The sequence below is a fragment of the Scyliorhinus canicula genome, chromosome 18 (assembly GCF_902713615.1).
Source record: "Scyliorhinus canicula chromosome 18, sScyCan1.1, whole genome shotgun sequence".
Classification (NCBI taxonomy): Eukaryota; Metazoa; Chordata; class Chondrichthyes; order Carcharhiniformes; family Scyliorhinidae; genus Scyliorhinus; species Scyliorhinus canicula.
Window position 1 is genome coordinate 130,102,750 of NC_052163.1, and position 18,227 is coordinate 130,120,976.

At 44.3% G+C, this 18,227-nt stretch overlaps 1 protein-coding gene across 4 annotated transcripts in view; it reads right to left on the bottom strand.

Moving 5' to 3' along the window:
• Positions 1-11,699: 11,699 nt before the first annotated feature.
• The window catches only part of LOC119953074 (rho GTPase-activating protein 45-like), a 220,236-nt gene continuing 213,708 nt past the window's right edge, over positions 11,700-18,227 (bottom strand). For all 4 annotated transcript variants that reach the window (XM_038776895.1, XM_038776894.1, XM_038776892.1 and 1 more), the window contains exons 22-23: positions 15,011-15,113; positions 11,700-12,839 (exon numbers count right to left, since the gene is read on the bottom strand). In XM_038776895.1, the coding sequence (XP_038632823.1) occupies positions 12,268-12,839; positions 15,011-15,113 (675 nt within the window). In that variant the 3' untranslated portion in view covers positions 11,700-12,267. The remainder of the gene's footprint in view (positions 12,840-15,010; positions 15,114-18,227) is intronic.

The window sequence follows — 18,227 nt, forward strand, 5'->3', positions numbered from 1 at the left end:
AGTTATGAGTTTATCATCTCACTGTTTAGTTTTTGTTGCAGCAATTTGAAGTGAAATATGTTGACAGGAATCAATATTCTCTTTACATCTGGTCATTTTCACAATGCCATTGGCCTTCATTTAAAAACAAATTTAGAGTTCCCCAATTCTTTTTTCCAATTAAGGGGCAATTTAGTGTGGCCAATCCACCTACCCTGCACATCTTTGGGTTGTGGGGGTGAAACCCACGCAAACACGGGGAGAATGGGCAAACTCCACACGGACAGTGACCCAGAGCCGGGATCGAACCTGGGACCTTGGCGCCGTGAGACAGCAATGCTAACCACTGCACCACGTACTGCCCCTGCCATTGACCCTCATGGCTTTGATTCTTCACCGTCTCTACTTATTGACTCTCTTGTAAAACCTTCTCTCTCCCCATGAGTAGCGTAGGGTAGGGTGGTATGGGACCCCGGATTAGAATAATTACATAGAATGTTAGGGGGTTAAATGGTGGTAGCATGGTGGGTCAGTGGTTAGCACTGCTGCCTCACAGAGCCAGGGACCCGGGTTCCATTCCCGGCTTGGGGTCACTGTCTGTGCGGAGTCTGCACATTCTCCCCGTGACTGTGTGTTTCCTCCGGGTGCTCCGGTTTCCTCCCACCAGATTATGCACAGTGTGGATTGGCCAGGTTTTTCACAAGGCCAGGGGAACAACCATTCTCTGTATTAAAAACCCTTCACTAATGCCCTTAAGGGAAGGAAATCTGCCATTCTTACCTGGTCTGGCCTACATCATAGAATCTACAGTGCAGAAAGAGGCCATTTGGCCCATTGAGTCTGCACCGGCCCTTGGAAATCGCACCATACTTAAGCCCACACCTCCACCCTATCCCCGTAACCCAGTAACCCCACCTAATCTTTTTGGACACTAAGGGCAATTTATCATGGCCAATCCACCGAACCTGCACACCTCTGGACTGTGGAAAGAAACCGGAGCACCCGGAGGAAACCCACGCAGATACGGGGAGAACATGCAGACTCCGCACAGTGACCCAAGCCGAGAATCGAACCTGGGACCTTGGAGCTGTGAAACAACAGTGCTTGCCACTGTGCTACCATGCCACCATGTGATTTCACATTTAGAGCAATGTGGTTGACTGTTAACTGCCCTCTGAGCAAGCAGTTCAAGGGCAATTAGGATGGGCAATAAATGCCTGCCATGCCAGTGATGCGCACATCCCATACATGAATAACACGAGAGAATGTTCTAAGGTGCTTTACAGCCAATGAAGTACATTCAAAATGTGTCACTGTTGTAATGCACAGCAAGAGGTGTACATGGTGATGAAAGGCATGGACAGAGTGGATAGCCAGAGACTCTTCCCCAGGGTGGAAATGGCTGTCACGAGGGGACATCATTTTAAGGTGATTGGAGGAAGGGATAGGGGAGATGTCAGAGGTCGGTTCTTTACACAGAGCGTGGTGGGTGTGTGGAATGCACTGCCAGCAGAGGTGGTGGAGTCAGAGTCATTAGGGACATTTAAGCGACTCTTAGACAGGCACATAGACAGCAGTAAATTGAAGGGGTGTATGTTAGGTTGATCTTAGATTAGGATAAATGGTGGGCTGAAGGGCCTGTACTGTGCTGTACTGTTCTGTGTTCTATGTTATGTTCTAAAGATCCCAAAACCCTGCAATGTAATAGTGATCAGGTGTGATCAGGTGAATAGTTTTTGTGTTGTTGATTGATTGACTAATATTGGCTAGGACTCTTTTGTGCTTCTTTGAAACAGTGCTGTGGGATCTTTTACCTCCAGTTAGCAGGGCAGGTGGGGCCTTGGATTAATGTCTTAACTGTAAATTTGTTGCTCCAACAGTGTAGCACTCCCTTAGTCCTACATTGGAACGTTATTTTATATCTTGCAGTGTTTGTAGGAGATCAGAGCAACATGATAATGCATTCAATTACAAATCAGATTTAGTAACCATGCAGGAAAGGACAAGGGCCCAGGCGCATAAACCAAAACCTGCGTACAGGAAGTACAAATCAAAGCAGCAGAGTATACCTGTGAGGGGGTAAAGGACATGGGGAGTGGCATGAGTTTGTCTGTGGAATCTCTCATGGCTGCTTTAAATAGAAGTGAATAAAATAACTTCATATATTATTTGTGTCAAATAGCTGCCTTAATATTTAGAGGAAAATAACATGTTTTCAAACGTCTAATAAGGAATGCTTTGCCTTATGGATCATCTTTATGGACAAGAGAGGAGGGAGCTAAATGGATCTTCCATCCAGTTTTCTGTGAATTGTCAGTCTTTCGGTTGATCATTGACACAGTCCTGGATGTTGCGAGGAGTAGACAGACTATCTTGTTAAATATCTTGGCTATAAGGAACACTGGACAAGGACAATGCCATTCAGCCCCTTGAACTTATTCTGCCATCCAATTCGATGCTGGCTGATGTGAATCTTAACTTCCCTAAATAACTGCCTTAATTATTCTGCTGCCTATCATGTACTATCAAGGTGTGTTCATAATGCAGACAACAGGTTCAATGCCAATCTGAAAACAGGCTAATACCTGATGGTAAGAGATGATGTGGAGATGCCGGCGTTGGACTGGGGTGAGCACAGTAAGAAGTCTTACAACACCAGGTTAAAGTCCAACAGGTTTGTTTCAAACACGAACTTTTGAAAGCTTGTGTTTGAAACAAACCTGTTGGACTTTAACCTGGTGTTGTAAGACTTCTTACTGATGGTAAGAGCAGAGAGACTTCTGGTCAGCCAAGCTTTTATTTTAATTTTTTTTAAATTTAGAGTACCCAATTCTTTTTTTCCGATTAAGGGACAATTTTAATGTGGCCAATCCACCTACCCTTCACATCTTTGGGTTGTGGGGCTGAGACCCACACAGGCATGGGGAGAATGTGCAAACTCCACATGGACAGTCATCCAGGGCCGGGATTGAACCCAGGTCCGCAGCGCTGTGAGGCAGAAATGCTAACCACTGCGCCACAGTGGCGCCTCTTCCAATCAATATATCTGAATCTCCTTATCCCTGGAGCCATTCTCATGAATCTCTTCTACACTTTCTCTCTCTAATGAAATACCTGTAAATGAAATGGGGAGAAAATGGACAGAAAACCTAAATGAATCAAAAAAGAACAGGTTAATAGCAACAATATTGCAATTTTTATGTTAAAAACACTCAATATGTTTTCTTGTGTTAGAAGGCGAATGTGCCCGTAGTCAGTGTTATTGTATCAACGCAGTGAATCAATGTTTCAACTTTGGTTCTTTCCAAACCTGCCATTATTTTACTGAAGCTTTTTTCTGATTTTCCTCTCGATGCCCGACATTGTGTCCATGCTGAATGTGTCACCCTGAGTCTGCTGTTAATCTTTAAAAGGGGCAGGACTGAGTACATAGTACTTATTAAAACACTATTTATAACTTGACTTTACTAAACTATTACAAATAGCTCATTGAGATGAACTGTGCCGTGTCAGTTTTGATCAACCCATTGAAATCAAAGAAATTTTAGGAATGAGAAATGTAGCAATTGTCAGCTGGGTTATTTTTCAATATTAATGCTCTGCGGATGGAGATAGCAGTCTCTTTATTAATGTCTTGCAACCTTCTCCCACATCCCCCAGGAATCAAGATGAAACAAGTCTTGACTTGGCTACTCATTGGCAAGAGTCCTGGCTTCTCCTGGGTTTTGTGAATCAAGTTTACTATTAACAGAGGGCAGGATGAGTGCTGGTATGTTTAACTTAAGCTAACGATGTAGCAGTGATTACACTATGAAAGTGCCTCTCACACTCTTGGACAACATCCAGTATTAATGACAAGATGTGGGGGAGCAGGAGTGAGTCAACTTCAAGTGGGTGCTGTCGTAGCATCACTTGACCGTCATGGAAGTGAATACTAGCAGAGCGTTGAGAATTTCTGAGGAATTCTACGGTGTAGGTAGTAAAGATGATGGTGTAATGGTAATAACCACTGAGCTAGCAATCAATCAAACCCCAGCTGATACTTTGAGGATGTGGGTTCAAGTCCACCAAGACAGGATGTGAAATGTAATTGGTTTTCATATTCATTTATGGGGTTTGGGTGCTTGCCCGTCCCTTATTGCCCTTGAGAAGGTGGTGGTGAGCTGCTTTCTTGAACCACTGCAGTCCCTGAGGTGTGGATACACCCACAGGGCTGTTTGAGAGGGAGTTCCAGGATTTTGACCCAGTGACAGTGGGGATATAAAAGTTAGTGGTCACCATAAAACCATCATTAATTGTTTTATAAATCCATCAGGTTCACTAATATCCTTTAGGGAAGGAAATCTGCCGTCCTTACCCGGTCTGGCCTACATGTGACTCCCGACCCACAGCAATGTGGTTGACTCTTAACTGCCCTCTGGAATGGCCAAGCAAACTACTCAGTTTAAGGGCAGTTAGGGATGGGCAAGAAATGCTGGCCCAGCCAGCAACACCCACATCACATGAAAGAATAAAAAAAAGATTGTGGGCCCGGCCACGTTGCACCTGAAAGACAATAGATGCTGGGAGATCCATCTTCTGGGATCTAACCGCTCGCCACGCCTCCCAAATTCTAATGTACCCTTGTGTGATGTCGCGATCTGGGCGGGATCACTATTTTGCAAATCTGCATATTAGAGTGAGGTAGCTAGTCTCTACCCACAGCATGAGATCTAACCACCTTGCCTGGCAGACCGTGGGCGAGCGCTAGTCAGCTGAAAGCAAGGCCGACAATGGAAAATTGGGTTCGGGCAAGAAGCCAGAATTAGAGGCCAATAAATTTACTCTGTAAATGTCAGTGGACGACATTGGAAAGGTGCATTCGATAGTCTCCAGACAATAGCTGTGTACAATACCCCCCCATATAGCTCTGTCGTTAGAGCCTTACACATTCAGTATGGACAATGCAGTAGAGAATAAATAATGATGGACACATTCATTATTAATCACACTGAAATATAATATCAGAAATATAAATCCATCTCAGCATCTTCCCCAGGATGAATGCAAGTACAGTATATAAGAAACAAATTCTTATATTTACATAATCGAATAAAAATGTATAAAACAAACCCTGTTATACAGAACAATTGCTTTTACATTAAAAGTCCAATGGAATAAAGAATTTATTCCCCCTTCGCTACTGTATATACAAACCTATCATTGTACAGCTGGGAATTAAACTGTGTTCTATCATTGGGCTTTCACATAAGGGAGTTAGCCATCCTGCTGAATAGTTCACAGCTGTGCTGCTGTAAGGCTGCACATACACGCACGCCTACACATCATTGTATAACTGCTTATTTGAAGCAAATTAACAAAAAAATTCAATGTAGCCACAATGCACCTATGCCAAAGATTCGATCAATCCTGATTGTAAAAACACGAAGAGCAGAAGTGCCGTAACGTTACAGCAATAAAGCTGATCAAAGATATATTAAAATCAGATGTTGTATCACCTTATACTGTACAACAAATGTGGTCACATGATGACAAGGGTTGTTTTAATTGATTACCTTGTCAACCGAAATACTTACTTCACAGGGTCTGCACTAACGGCAGTAAGTGTACCTCGTAAACTGGTGACATAAACAGAATTAACAAGAGAGACAAAGTCGGTTAGGATTCTATTCATTAGGGTTCAGAAGAGTGAAGGGGGATCTCAGAGAAACTTACAAAACAGGATTAGACAGGGTAGATTCAGAAAGAATGTTCCCGATGGTGGGGGAGTCCAGAACTACAATAATAATAATACTCTTTATTGTCACAAGTAGGCTTACATTAACACTGCAATGAAGTTACTGTGAAAATCCCCTCGTCGCCACATTCTGGCGCCTGTTCGGGTACACCGAGGGAGAATTCAGAATGTCCAATTCACCTAACAGCACGTCTTTCGGGACTTTGTGGGAGGAAACCGGAGCACCCGAGGGAGAAGGTGCAAACTCCGTACAGACAGTGACCCAAGCTGGGAATTGAACCTGGAACCCTGGCGCTGTGAAGCAACTGTGCTACCGTACCGACTAGGGGTCATAGTTTGAGGATAAGGGGGTAAATCTTTGAGGATTGAGGTGAGGAGAAATTTCTTCACCCAGAGAGCGGGGAATCTGTGTGAAAAGTAGCTGAGGCCAAACGTTGTGCAATTTCAAGAAGGAATTAGATACAGCTCTTGGGGCTAAAGGGATATGAGGAGAAGGTGGGATCAGGATATTGAATTTGATGATCAGCCATGATCATAATGAATGGCTGAACAGGCTCGAAGGGCCGAATGGCCTTCTCCTGCTTCTATTTTCCATGTATGTTTCTATGTACGTTGAGATTAAAGTTATTTAAAGAGATGGAGAACTCTGAAATATACTAACGCTTCCTTTAAGTAAATGGGTTGGAAAATACTTTCAAATGGAAAACTCATTTTTAAAACAAGGTGTGTCAACATCTGTAAGACACGTTGTTGCTTTTGGCAAAGACCCTCATCAGAAAATTGGGACATTAAACCTCCAGATACTCCAAACCGAGGTGCCACAAAGTGTTCATGTTTCAACGATCTTGGATCTCACCTGTCAATGGAAGGCATTGTGTCAATTCTGGCTTCTTGGGCATCCCTGTGTCTTAATCCCTCCACCATTGTGCCTGGCCTATAAGCTCTGGAATTCTCTCCCTCAACCTCTCCACCTTTAAGATGTCCCAAACCTTACCTCACTGTCCTGATATCAGCTCACAGGACTTATTGTCAAAATTCTGTTTGCTTACACTCCTTTTTAAAAAAAATAAATTTAGATTACCCAATTATTCTTTCCAATTAAGGGGCAATTTAGCGTGGCCAATCCACCTACTTTGCACATCTTTGGGTTGTGGGGGCGAAACCCACGCAGACACGGGGAGAATGTGCAAACTCCACACGGACAGTGACCCAGAGCCGGGATTGAACCTGGGACCTCAGCGCTGTCAGGCGGTTGTGCTAACCACTTGGCCACCGTGCTGCCCCCGTTTGCTTACACTCCTGTAAAGAGCCCTCAGATGCTTGGTATGTGAAAGGCACCAAATCAATGTAGGTTATTGGCCCAAGGTGAAAAAAGGTCTGTCGCCCTTGGACCTCTTGCACCTCCTTGTGGCGGCTTCCACAAATCCTCCAAATCCTCACAATTAAGCTGCTCTCATTGGCTAGAGGCTTCACAATTGGGATTAAGCAACGTTTGATTTAAAACAAATAAACTTGCTTTATTTGGGAGGGAATCAATGTTCCCACTGCACAATCTTCATAAAGAACCCCTTGTTATTACACATTCTTAAACTAGAGCAGATTGGATAAAAATATAATGTAATTCCTCCATCATCATTTCAATATATTCATAAATTGTTATTACAGTTGTGAAATTTAAATACTGTTAATTTAATTTGTGTTACGACAACATGATACCGGTAAATTTAATCTCTTTTCCAGTCATAAGAATCCCACTTTTGGCTGCTCTCTCCTGTTGACTAGTTCCCAAATACTCAGGGTGCAGAGAGATGTAGCTATATCCAGCAGTGCCTGATTAACATAGACATTAAAGATATCAGTTTTCTTCACTGACAGAATTTGGTTAAGTCTTGCATTAGCAAGTCATTTATGAAGGACACAAATGCACTTCACACTCTCGGCAATCTGTTCCTGTGCAGCTACAAGATGAGCACTGAACCCACAATGTGAACATGTCCAACCTGACCAATTACCGTCCTGCACTCAGTCACCAGCAAAGTCACGGAAGGAGGCAGTTCCATCAAAGTGGCGCTTACTCAGCAGTGACCTGCTGACCAATGCTCAGTTTGGATATGCCGGTTCCCACAGCCTTGATCCAAATATGGGCAAATTAGCTCAATCCTAGAAGAGGTGAGCGGAGAGAACAGATCCCCTCATCACCAAGGCAGCATGTGACTGAGTACAGCGAGTCTGAGCAATAGGCATCAGAGAGAAAGCTCTCCAATGGCTGGACACATAGCTAGAATAATGGGCGAAGGTTGTGCTGCAGGAGTTCCTCATTGTGTCAGCCCAGGCCCAACCAGCTGCAGCTTTTCAAAAATGATTTTGTGAGATGTGGACGTTGCTGACAAGAGCAGCATTTGTTCCCTATTCCCAATTGCTATAAGTAATTTTAGAGCTAGGAATCGACCAGATTGCTGGGGGTCCTACGTCACATGTAGGACATTAGTGAACCTTTTAACACAATTGGTTAATTACGGCTTCAATGACCTTCTTGCATCATATCAGCAGAAATGGGGATGTTTGGCAATGATTGCACAATGTTCAGATCCATCCGCAATTCCACAGGAAATGAAACAATCTGTGTTCCTGTGCAACTGGACATGGATGACATCGAGGCCTCGACCAATAAGTACCAAATGATATATTTGTCTTTCATGTTCCAGACATAGATCTTTCCAATGAGTATGACAACCTCCCTCTGATATTTAACAGCATCATCATCCCCCCATCAACATCCTGGAGGTCACCATTGATCAGAAACTGAACTCAACCCTCCATGATAAATATCATGGCTATTACAGTGGGACAGAGGCTGGTATTACAGGGTAAGTGGCTCACTTTCAGACTCTTCAAAGCCATCAACAAGGCACAAGTGAGGAGTGTGATGGAATAATCTCCATTTGACTGGATTGATGCGGCTGCAACAACACTTAAGAAGCTTAACGTATTCTAGGACAAAGCAATCCCCTTGATTGACACTCCCATCCATCACATTAAACATCCACTTCCTAACCAGTCCGTGCCCCATGGGTGCAGAGTGAACCATCTTGCACAGGATTCACAGCAGCATCTTGCCAAGGTTTCTTCATTAGCTACTCAAAAACCCATCAACACAACCAGCTTCTTCCCCGCTGTTACCAGACTCCTAAATGACCCTCTTATGGACTGACCTCATTAACACTACACCCCTGTATGCTTCACCTGATGCCGGTGTTTATGTAGTTACAATGTGCACCTTGTGTTGCCCTATTATCTATTTTCTTTTCTTCCCATGTACTTAATGATCTGTTGGAGCTACTCACAGAAAAATACTTTTCACTGTATCTCGGTACACGTGACAATAAACCAATCCAATCCAATCCATCTAGGAGGACAAGTGCAGCAAGACGTGGAGACCTCATTATTTCCAAGTTTCACACTAAGGTCAAACACCACCATGACTTGGAAATATATCATCATTGCTTCACCTCGATGGAGCAAAGTCCTGAAACTCTCTACCTATCAGCACTGAGGGAGTAGATTCACCACATGGACTGCATTGGGTCAAGAAGGTGGATCACTTCTCATAAGGGCAATTAGGGATGGGTAATAAATGCTAGCCTTGCCTGTGATGCCCATATACTGGGTAGAAATTTAAAAAACAGTTTTAGGCACAGAGGATAGCTGGTGGCCGAGATTCTCTGTTCGAGAGTCTGTGTTCCCGCCAGCGGAGAATTGTTACTGCTCTCCGCTGACACTAGGGGCGGGGCCTGGTAAGCGAGTCCCTCTCGACTTTACCAAGCTAATTTATGTCAGATTCTGTCGGAATCCAGGTATCGTGTCACCATTTTGAGTGGGTAGCGCAATATCGAGACTGGTGGCGGTTCCCCCTCCCCCACAACACAAATCCTGCCTCCCCCCACCCCGCTGACATATAGGGCATCCTCCCCCACCCCACCACGGGGATAATGGGTGTTCCCACCCCCCCGCCACCGCACACATGCATTTCTTTTCAATTTTTCCAATTAAGGGGCAATTTAGCGTGGCCAATCCACCTACCCGGCACATCTTTGGGTTGTGGCAGTGAGACCCACGCAGACAGGGGGAGAATGTGTAGAGCACACATGCATGAGGGTGACCTGACACCCCGATCCCCCCCCCCCCCATTAGAACCTCCATCAGAGATCTCCATCAGTCACCCCTGCCTGAAAGATAAAGAGCGGTCTATGCAGTGGAGAGGAAATTCACTGAATTTTCACTTACCCATCCCTAATATCTGCTTCCTAAAATGAAAGTCTTTAAAACAGTAATTGTTACAAGTGTCAAAGGCTTCCTCAAAGTCAAGTACACATCAAAGGGCTTCAAATCCCATGACAGCCTTTGAAATACAAATTTCCATTCAATTTCACACAATACACTATAGTAGCCATTGATTGACAGTTTTATTACTCCACAGACTGCTCCTTGGGGGTTTGTCTATCTTTCCCTTCATGCTTGAATGCATCCCACATGCCCTGCTTTGAGGATAACCACAATGTTTATCAACACGCCTTCTATGATTGACAGCTCCTCGCCACATCAAAAGCAGCCAAGTGCTATCTGCTGAAGAAGAGGAAGTGAAATAACTTAGCTCCTTTTGATGTGATGAGGAGCTGGCAACAGAGCAAGAGTGTTTATAATTATTATGATTAGCATCAAATCAGTTCAAGCGTTAAGGGAAGGATAAATAAACAATCTACCAGGGATCACATCTGGACCAACAAAAATATCAATCACTGGCTAATGCAATGTATTGCTGTGTGAAATTGAATGGAAGATTTGCATTTCAACAGCTGCCAAGGGATTTGAAGCACTTTGAAATGTACTTGGGTTTTCCAGGAAGCATCCAACTTGTAACAGCTGCTGCTTTAAACACGTTTGTCTGAGGCAGCAGCTGTTAGGGAAGGGTAAGTGAAAATGAATCAGGCTTCCAACCTGTTAATCAAATGGAAATGGGGAAATGGAAACAAATTGGTGATTTGCATCCTCCTGCTTGGGGGGGGGGGGGGGGGGGGGGGGGGGGGGAAATCGCCCGCTGAGGCCACCAGTGGAATTGGAGCATCACAACGCGTTTGGTGCTGGGCCCAACCCCATTGTTCCCTCAACGCTCCATTCGCTGCTCGATCGGGAATCCCGATACCGGCATCAGGCGATGGAGAGTCCACCCCAGTGAGTTCTAGACAGAGATTGTCAAAATCATGACTGAATGGTCAAACGTTGCTCTTGATGTCATAGCAAGTCACAGAAACTCTGAATCTCCAAGCTCAGTCCCCGGTTTATGTTGAGTTCTCTCACTGCAGCCTGGCCTGGCAGATTGTTTTCGTTAGAGAGGAGAAGGCTGAGAGGTGACTTAATAGAGACATATAAGATAGTCAGAGGGTTAGATAGGGTGAACAGTGAGAGTCTTTTTCCTCGGATGGTGATGACCAACACGAGGGGACGTAGCTTTAAATTGAGGGGTGGTAGATATAGGACAGATATCAGAGGCAGTTTCTTTACTCAGAGAGTAGTAGGGGTATGGAATGCCCTGCCTGCAACAGTAGTAGACTCGCCAACTTTAAGGGCATTTAAGTGGTCACTGGATAGACATATGGATGAAAATGGAATAGTGTAGGTCAGATAGGCTTCAGATGGTTTCACAGGTCGGCGCAACATCGAGGGCCGAAGGGCCCGTACTGCGCTGTAATGTTCTATGTTCTATGTGTTGTTACATTTGCTCTCTGGACTCTTGGGTGAGGAGGGAACAAAATCTGCCAGGTGACTGCTCCTGAATGCCATTGCGTGGCCCCATTTGGAAAGCATATGTCTGCTAACGTTGGAGAGTAACAGGACTGGGCATGCCTGTGATGCCCCCATGACAGAATAGCCTAGCCTCATAAGGAGAACAGCCATGAAAATAATGTCAATACCCTCCAAGAACCTGGAATTTTCAGGAGATGGTATAATGAAATAAAAATGACAAAACATAGATAAATCTATTCTTAGCACACAATGAACTGGCTTTAACTATTCAATTATCTGCATTTCACAGTAATGACAAAAGATTTGGATTCTTCTTCGTCAAAGGATCCTTATTTAACTGCTTTCCAAGAGCTGTAAGATGTAGATGTTTGTAATCGATGTCTGGGCAAGTTGCTGTAAGTTTGTTAATGTCTAAAATGGTCCTCTGCTCCTTCTATTTTTGGATTTTTCAATGTGTTACATACTCAAATTGTCACTCAATGTTAACACCATGCAATTGGTATTACTTCGGCAAGTTGTGAAGATAATTTCAATTTCTGAATTTGCCACATTAATTCACATTATAATCAAAATAACCTCGAGATGTATTATTGGCTTAAAAATAACAACCAGCAAACTCTCTGAAAGGGGCATGCAACTCGATTCCATGTTCTGCCACCATTAATACAGTCCTTCCGATAGCCTAGCACAAAGCATCGTAGCACTTGTGGAAAACTATGCGCTAAAAGCAAATTTATGATAAAGGATGATTAGACAAATTCTGGGTCTCTATTCTCAAGCCCAATGTCTATTTTCCCATGACGCATCCGTACCCATGGCAACTGACTGCGCTGCTCTCTGGTATGTCGTGGCCTGGTGCAATGGACAGGCAGCTGATCATTTCTGTCCACGTTGTTTGATTGGTTTGTATTAAAATCCGCAAGGCTTCTGTTGGGATTCCCCGCGTGGCCCAGTTCCTCGTCGCCAGCGTCTCCCTGCCCATCTTTCTTTAGCTGCTGAGGTGATGCCTGGGAACCTTCTGCACTCGTTTCAGGCACCAATCCTTCAGTCTGTGAAGCGTCTGAACCCTGAGCCGGATTTTCGTCAGTCTGCTTTGAGACGTCGGTGCACTCTTCCTCTGCAGGGTCGCTGTAGAACGGAGGCTCGTCAGCGCTAATCACACTCTCCTGTTTTGGCAAACATCCCTTTCGATTTCTCTGGACACCTTCCTCACACCGTGTCTGTCCAAGGCCACATTCCGATGTCCCATCGTCTAGCTCAAAGTCAGAATCCAGTGAGCGCTCGCGAGATCCTGAAGACCTCTCTGATCCTAAAGAGTTTTCTGAAAAAGACAATGGGTGTTATTAATATCCCGTGGATATTACAGAATAGCAATATTGCTGAAAACCACTGCCACCAATTTCTATTAATAGTCAGCTGAAGACAATGAGTCCCAAAGGTCTTCACATCTAATTACTCTTGAAGGGCAGTCACTATTTATAGTGGCAAAATGCCACAGCCAGTTTGTGTACAGCATGATCCCACAGACAGCAAATTGAACTGAATTCTCAGTTGTGCGTTTTGTTTTTGGTGATGGTGGAACAGCAGGAGGAGTCCTTGCTGTTTTTCAAATAACACAGGATTCTTTTGCATTGCCCCATTGAGGAGGCCACCTTTAACAATGCAGCACTCCTTCTAACTGACCATCCAGCCGATTTATCTGCTCACAGGCTTGAATCCACAACTTTCTAATTCAAAGAAAAGAGCCCAGCGCACACTTGGAAGCACCACACAAACTCTTCCAGCAGATCTGCGTGCTTCTGACAGGAGTCAAAACTTTATTAATCCTTTCCACACCAATTTCACCCTCTCTCCTCCCCTCCGCAAATTGGTTGACCTCTCACAGATCATAGAAGATCACAGAATTTACAGTACAGAAGGAGGCCATTCGGCCCATCGAGTCTGCACCGGCCCTTGGAAAGAGCACCCTACCTAAGCTCACACCCCCACCCTATCCCCACACCCCCACCCTATCCCCACACCTCCACTCTATCCTTGTAACTCCACCTTACCGTACCTTTCTTGGACACTAAGGGCAATTTATCATGTCCAATCCACCTACCCCTGCACATCTTTGGACTGTGGGGGGAAACCGGAGCACCCAGAGGAAACCCACGCACACACGGGGAGGATGTGCAGACTCCGCACAGGCAGTGACCCAAGCCGGAATCGAACCTGGGACCCTGGCGCTGTGAAGCCATTGTGCTAACCACTATGCTACCGTGCTGCCCTCTCGTTGGAGTATCACTTTGTGGCAGTCTCCAATATCTTACCAACTTGTGTGTGAGTTTTGCCAGTGAAGGTTAGCAGTCTACTTATCCAGAGGGGCTTCACAGTTAAGCCAGTTTATCTCCTCAACAACATCCACTTGGTACTGCCAACAGGGATCACCAAACAAAGATGGGCAGAGCGGGAATCCATCCCTGTTTTCCCCTATAATCTCAAGTGCTGTTATCAATTGTAGAGATCCCAACGTTACCCTGGGGAATCAATTTTAATTCAGGGATTGAACTCAGGACGTTTCTAATTTGCATGCCTGAGTAGGGCCGCCCGGTAGCACAGTTGTTACCACTGTTGCTTCACACCACCAGGGACCCGGGTTCAATTCCCAGCTTGGGTCACTGTCTGTGCGGAGTCTGCACGTTCTCCCCGTGTCTGCGTGGGTTTCCGCCGGGTGCTCCGGTTTCCTCCCACAAGTCCCGAAAGACGCGCTGTTAGGTAATTTGGACATTCTGAATCCTCCCTCTGTGTACCCGAACAGGCGCCGGAATGTGGTGACTAGGGGCTTTTCACAGTAACTTAATTGCAGTGTTAATGTAAGCCTACTTGTGACAATAAAGATTATTATTATTATTAAGGGCAGCACGGTGGCGCAGTGGTTAGCACTGCTGCCTCATGGCACCGAGGTCACAGGTTCGATCCCGGCTCTGGGTCACTGTCCGTGTGGAGTTTGCACATTCTCTCTGTGGAGTTTGCACATTCTCTCTGTGTGCAGGGTAGCTGTATTGACCACACTAAATTGTAAGAAAAAATAATTGGGTACTCTAAATTAAAAAAAATATATTATTACATCATGGGGTAAAGCTTATGAACCACTAGCTGGGAATATAAAAATCAACTTTAAAGTAACTTGAATCAAATAACATTCACAAAGTGGGACATTGGCAATAAAATGGGACGTTTAAAAACTTTCCCCCAAATTATGACATGCAATGTGTACAAGTCACATCTGCAAAACAATCTGAGGTTTGCTTGGCAGGTGATAGGAAATTCACGCAACTTAAATGCACTACGTTCAAGGCGAAATCACCGAGGTGGAAAGAGCTGACACTAATCCAGGCCACAGGTATAACAGGGCTGTGACTATTCAGTCAGTCGGTAGAGAGGCATAACACTGGGGTCATCTTTACTACTTCTTCTGACATGACGCACAATTGTTTGTTGTTTACTCACCACAGAGTGCATCGGAGTACAGCCTTCCTCTCTCAAACTCTGCTGTTTCATCGAGGTCGGGTAAATCACTCCCTGATCCCATTCTTGCTGCAGAAGACCCTCTCTGAAACACAGAATTGGCAAAGGAAATTTCAGCTAAAATATCTTCTGTGAGGCCCAAGACAAAAGCTATCTCCGAGACTGGCGATATTTATGAATGAATGCTTCACGTGCCTCAGTGATATTCGCTGATCATATGTCAATACAGGGCTCAAAGTATTTTAAATGGGTTATGACTTATGATAAAATCAAACCAAATAAATTTAAAGCAAAGGAGGGGGGGCATTTGTACTATTGCGTCTGCAAGCAGCTGGTCATCTAAGACTAATCCCATTGCCTACTCTCTTTTCCCCATCATCTGTTCTACAAATTTTCTCTTCAAAAAATCAATGGCCTCTGTTCCAAACTACTCCAGCCACCGTCTTTGCCAAAACATTGCATCCTTGAACAACTCTTTCCAATTGTATTCTCCCAACCTCCCCCTTTCTGTCGTCCTGTCAATTTTAAACTGACGACCCTTCTTCACAGACTTACTCACTTGTGCAAATGTATTTGTAAAAACCTCAATACATATTTGGGCCTTCCTGATTGCAGTAGCATTAATCCCAGTATTTTAATAATAATAATAGTCTTTATTGCTGTCACAAGTACACTTACATTAATACTGCAATGAAGTTACTGTGAAAAGCCGCTAGCCCAAGTGGTAAAGTACTTCAGGCTGATAGAGCAGCACATATCCAGGCAGATGGACATTATTCCATCACATTTCAGATTTCTGCCTTGCAAACGATAGAGAAGTTTTGGGATCAATAGAGGGGGGCTGTGCCCCAGAATGATCAGCCTCTGGTCAATCGTGACCTTCTCAGGCTGTTGATGGTGGGAACTCAGCGATGGCAATGTCACGGTATTGGGTGGCAGTTCAATGCATTCAACGTGCGAGAGAAGTTAATCCGATCCCCACCATCAGCAGTAATGTTCATCTACATTTATCACATTTGTCATTTGTTTTACACTATACTTGGACAAGAAATTAACACTGTTTATATACTAAATATAACTTGCCAGGTATGAGTACATTATAAAGATACCTTTTACACAATATATAATATGAAGAATATTTAAGTTTTCAAGTTCTGCTGTATATTAACGATATTATGATCCTCTGGGCTAGTGCCAGCCAATTCCAGCCCCACTTGACCCCGAGTCACAACCCAATTGAAATTAATAAATATTTCTTAGAAAAACAATTAACGTCTTTGGCCTTTGGCTGCCTAATAATTACAGTCACCAGGTTTGTAAATATAAACACAGTTAACTTTATTAATAACAGTAAGAAGTCTTACAACACCAGGTTAAAGTCCAACAGGTTTGTTTCAAACACGAGCTTTCAGAGCACTGCTCCTTCCTCAGGTGAATGGAGAGGTATGTGGAGGTATGTGGAGACATACCTCTCCATTCACCTGAGGAAGGAGCTACGCTCCGAAAGCTCGTGTTTGAAACAAACCTGTTGGACTTTAACCTGGTGTTGTAAGACTTCTTACTGTGCTCACCCCAGTCCAACGTCGGCATCTCCACATCATCTTTATTAATAACAAGGACTATAATTAAACATGCAGCAGGTCAACTATTATCTAATTTCTATCCCCTGACTTAAACATGTCCCACCCACTACACACATACACAAGACAGACAAACACAGAGGGGAGAAGAGGGGTGTAAAATAATAAATAAAATAAAAAGATAAGTCCTTGCTTTAAATGGTTGTTTTTAGTACACCATCCTACAAGGCATTCAGTTCAAGATTTCTGCTTCCAGCCTTAATGGTTTTCACTGTAGATTCAGGTCACTACAGTTTCAAAAATAAAACGTTCAATCACCACCTGTTACCAGGCAGAATACAGCCTTTTGGACAATTCATTGGCCACCAGCCAGCCAATCAAACCGAGTCCCACCAATCTCTCAGGTGCTGAAAAGTCAGAGTTTTGTTGTCTAAAGCTAACACAGTCTTCTCTTTTGTAACTTTCACGTTCCTCACTTCCCATGCTCGACTGAAAGATAGGGCAGCACGGTAACAGTTGCTTCACAGCTCCAGGGTCCCAGGTTTGATTCCCGGCTTGTGTCACTGTCTGTGCGGAGTCTGCACGTTCTCCCAGTGTCTGCGTGGGTTTCCTCCGGGTGCTCCGGTTTCCTCCCACAGTCCAAAGGGAGTGCAGGGTTAGGTGGATTGGCCATGTTAAATTGCCCTTAGTGTCCAAAAAGGTTAGGTGGGGTTACTGGGTTACGGGGATAGGGTGTGGGTGTAAGTAGGGTGCTCTTTCCAAGGGCCAGTGCAGACTCGATGGGCCAAATGGCCTCCTTCTGCACTGTAAATTCTGTGATCTATGATACATGTCCATTAAGCATTAATAGATCAAAATGATAACAGCAAAAATAAAGGGGATAAAACGGAATCAACAAGAAGGATCCTTACAGTGAACAAACAATTAACATTTTATATGAAATTCCTTTCCTTACTATTTCAATGGAAAGCTTAACTCATTCAGAATAAATTAGTTGATTTTTATTAAAAGAGCAAAATAGTTTCATATGACTCTGTGAATATTGTAATTTAATTTTGAGATCTGAATGTCTCCTGTTGGTGTTAACAGCAGAGTGACTTTCCCCATTGAGCATTGGCTCAAAACCACTTTACTGACTTCCTTCACATCTCCCAACAATTCTCTGTGTTACCCGAGCTAAGCACAGAAAGTGGTGTCTAGACTATATCAGGTCACTTCCAGAGTCCAGCCATACCTAGATGATGTTGTACATCAAGTATTGAAAAGCTGGACTTCCGGTGGGGGCCATGGAGGGGTAGGTCGCACATTTGATCGCTCCCGTCTGTAATGGACTTTTGGACCTTTTCCCCCGCTTTTTTTCTGGATTTTATGGGATAAAGCAGTGAAGAGTGAGACAGTAAGGAGAAACCCCCCTCCGGTGTAGGGAGAATTGGACCCTACGTGGCCGTGTGGGAAGACAAAGTCCTATAAGGGAGACGCAAGCAGAGCTGGGAACACGGACAGCATGGCGGAGAGCAAGGCCCACAGGGAGACGGCACAGTGGTCAATGGAGCAGCTGGTGAAGTTTTTCGGGGACTGCTTCACCAAGCTGAAGAAGGACACGCTGGACCTGATCAAGG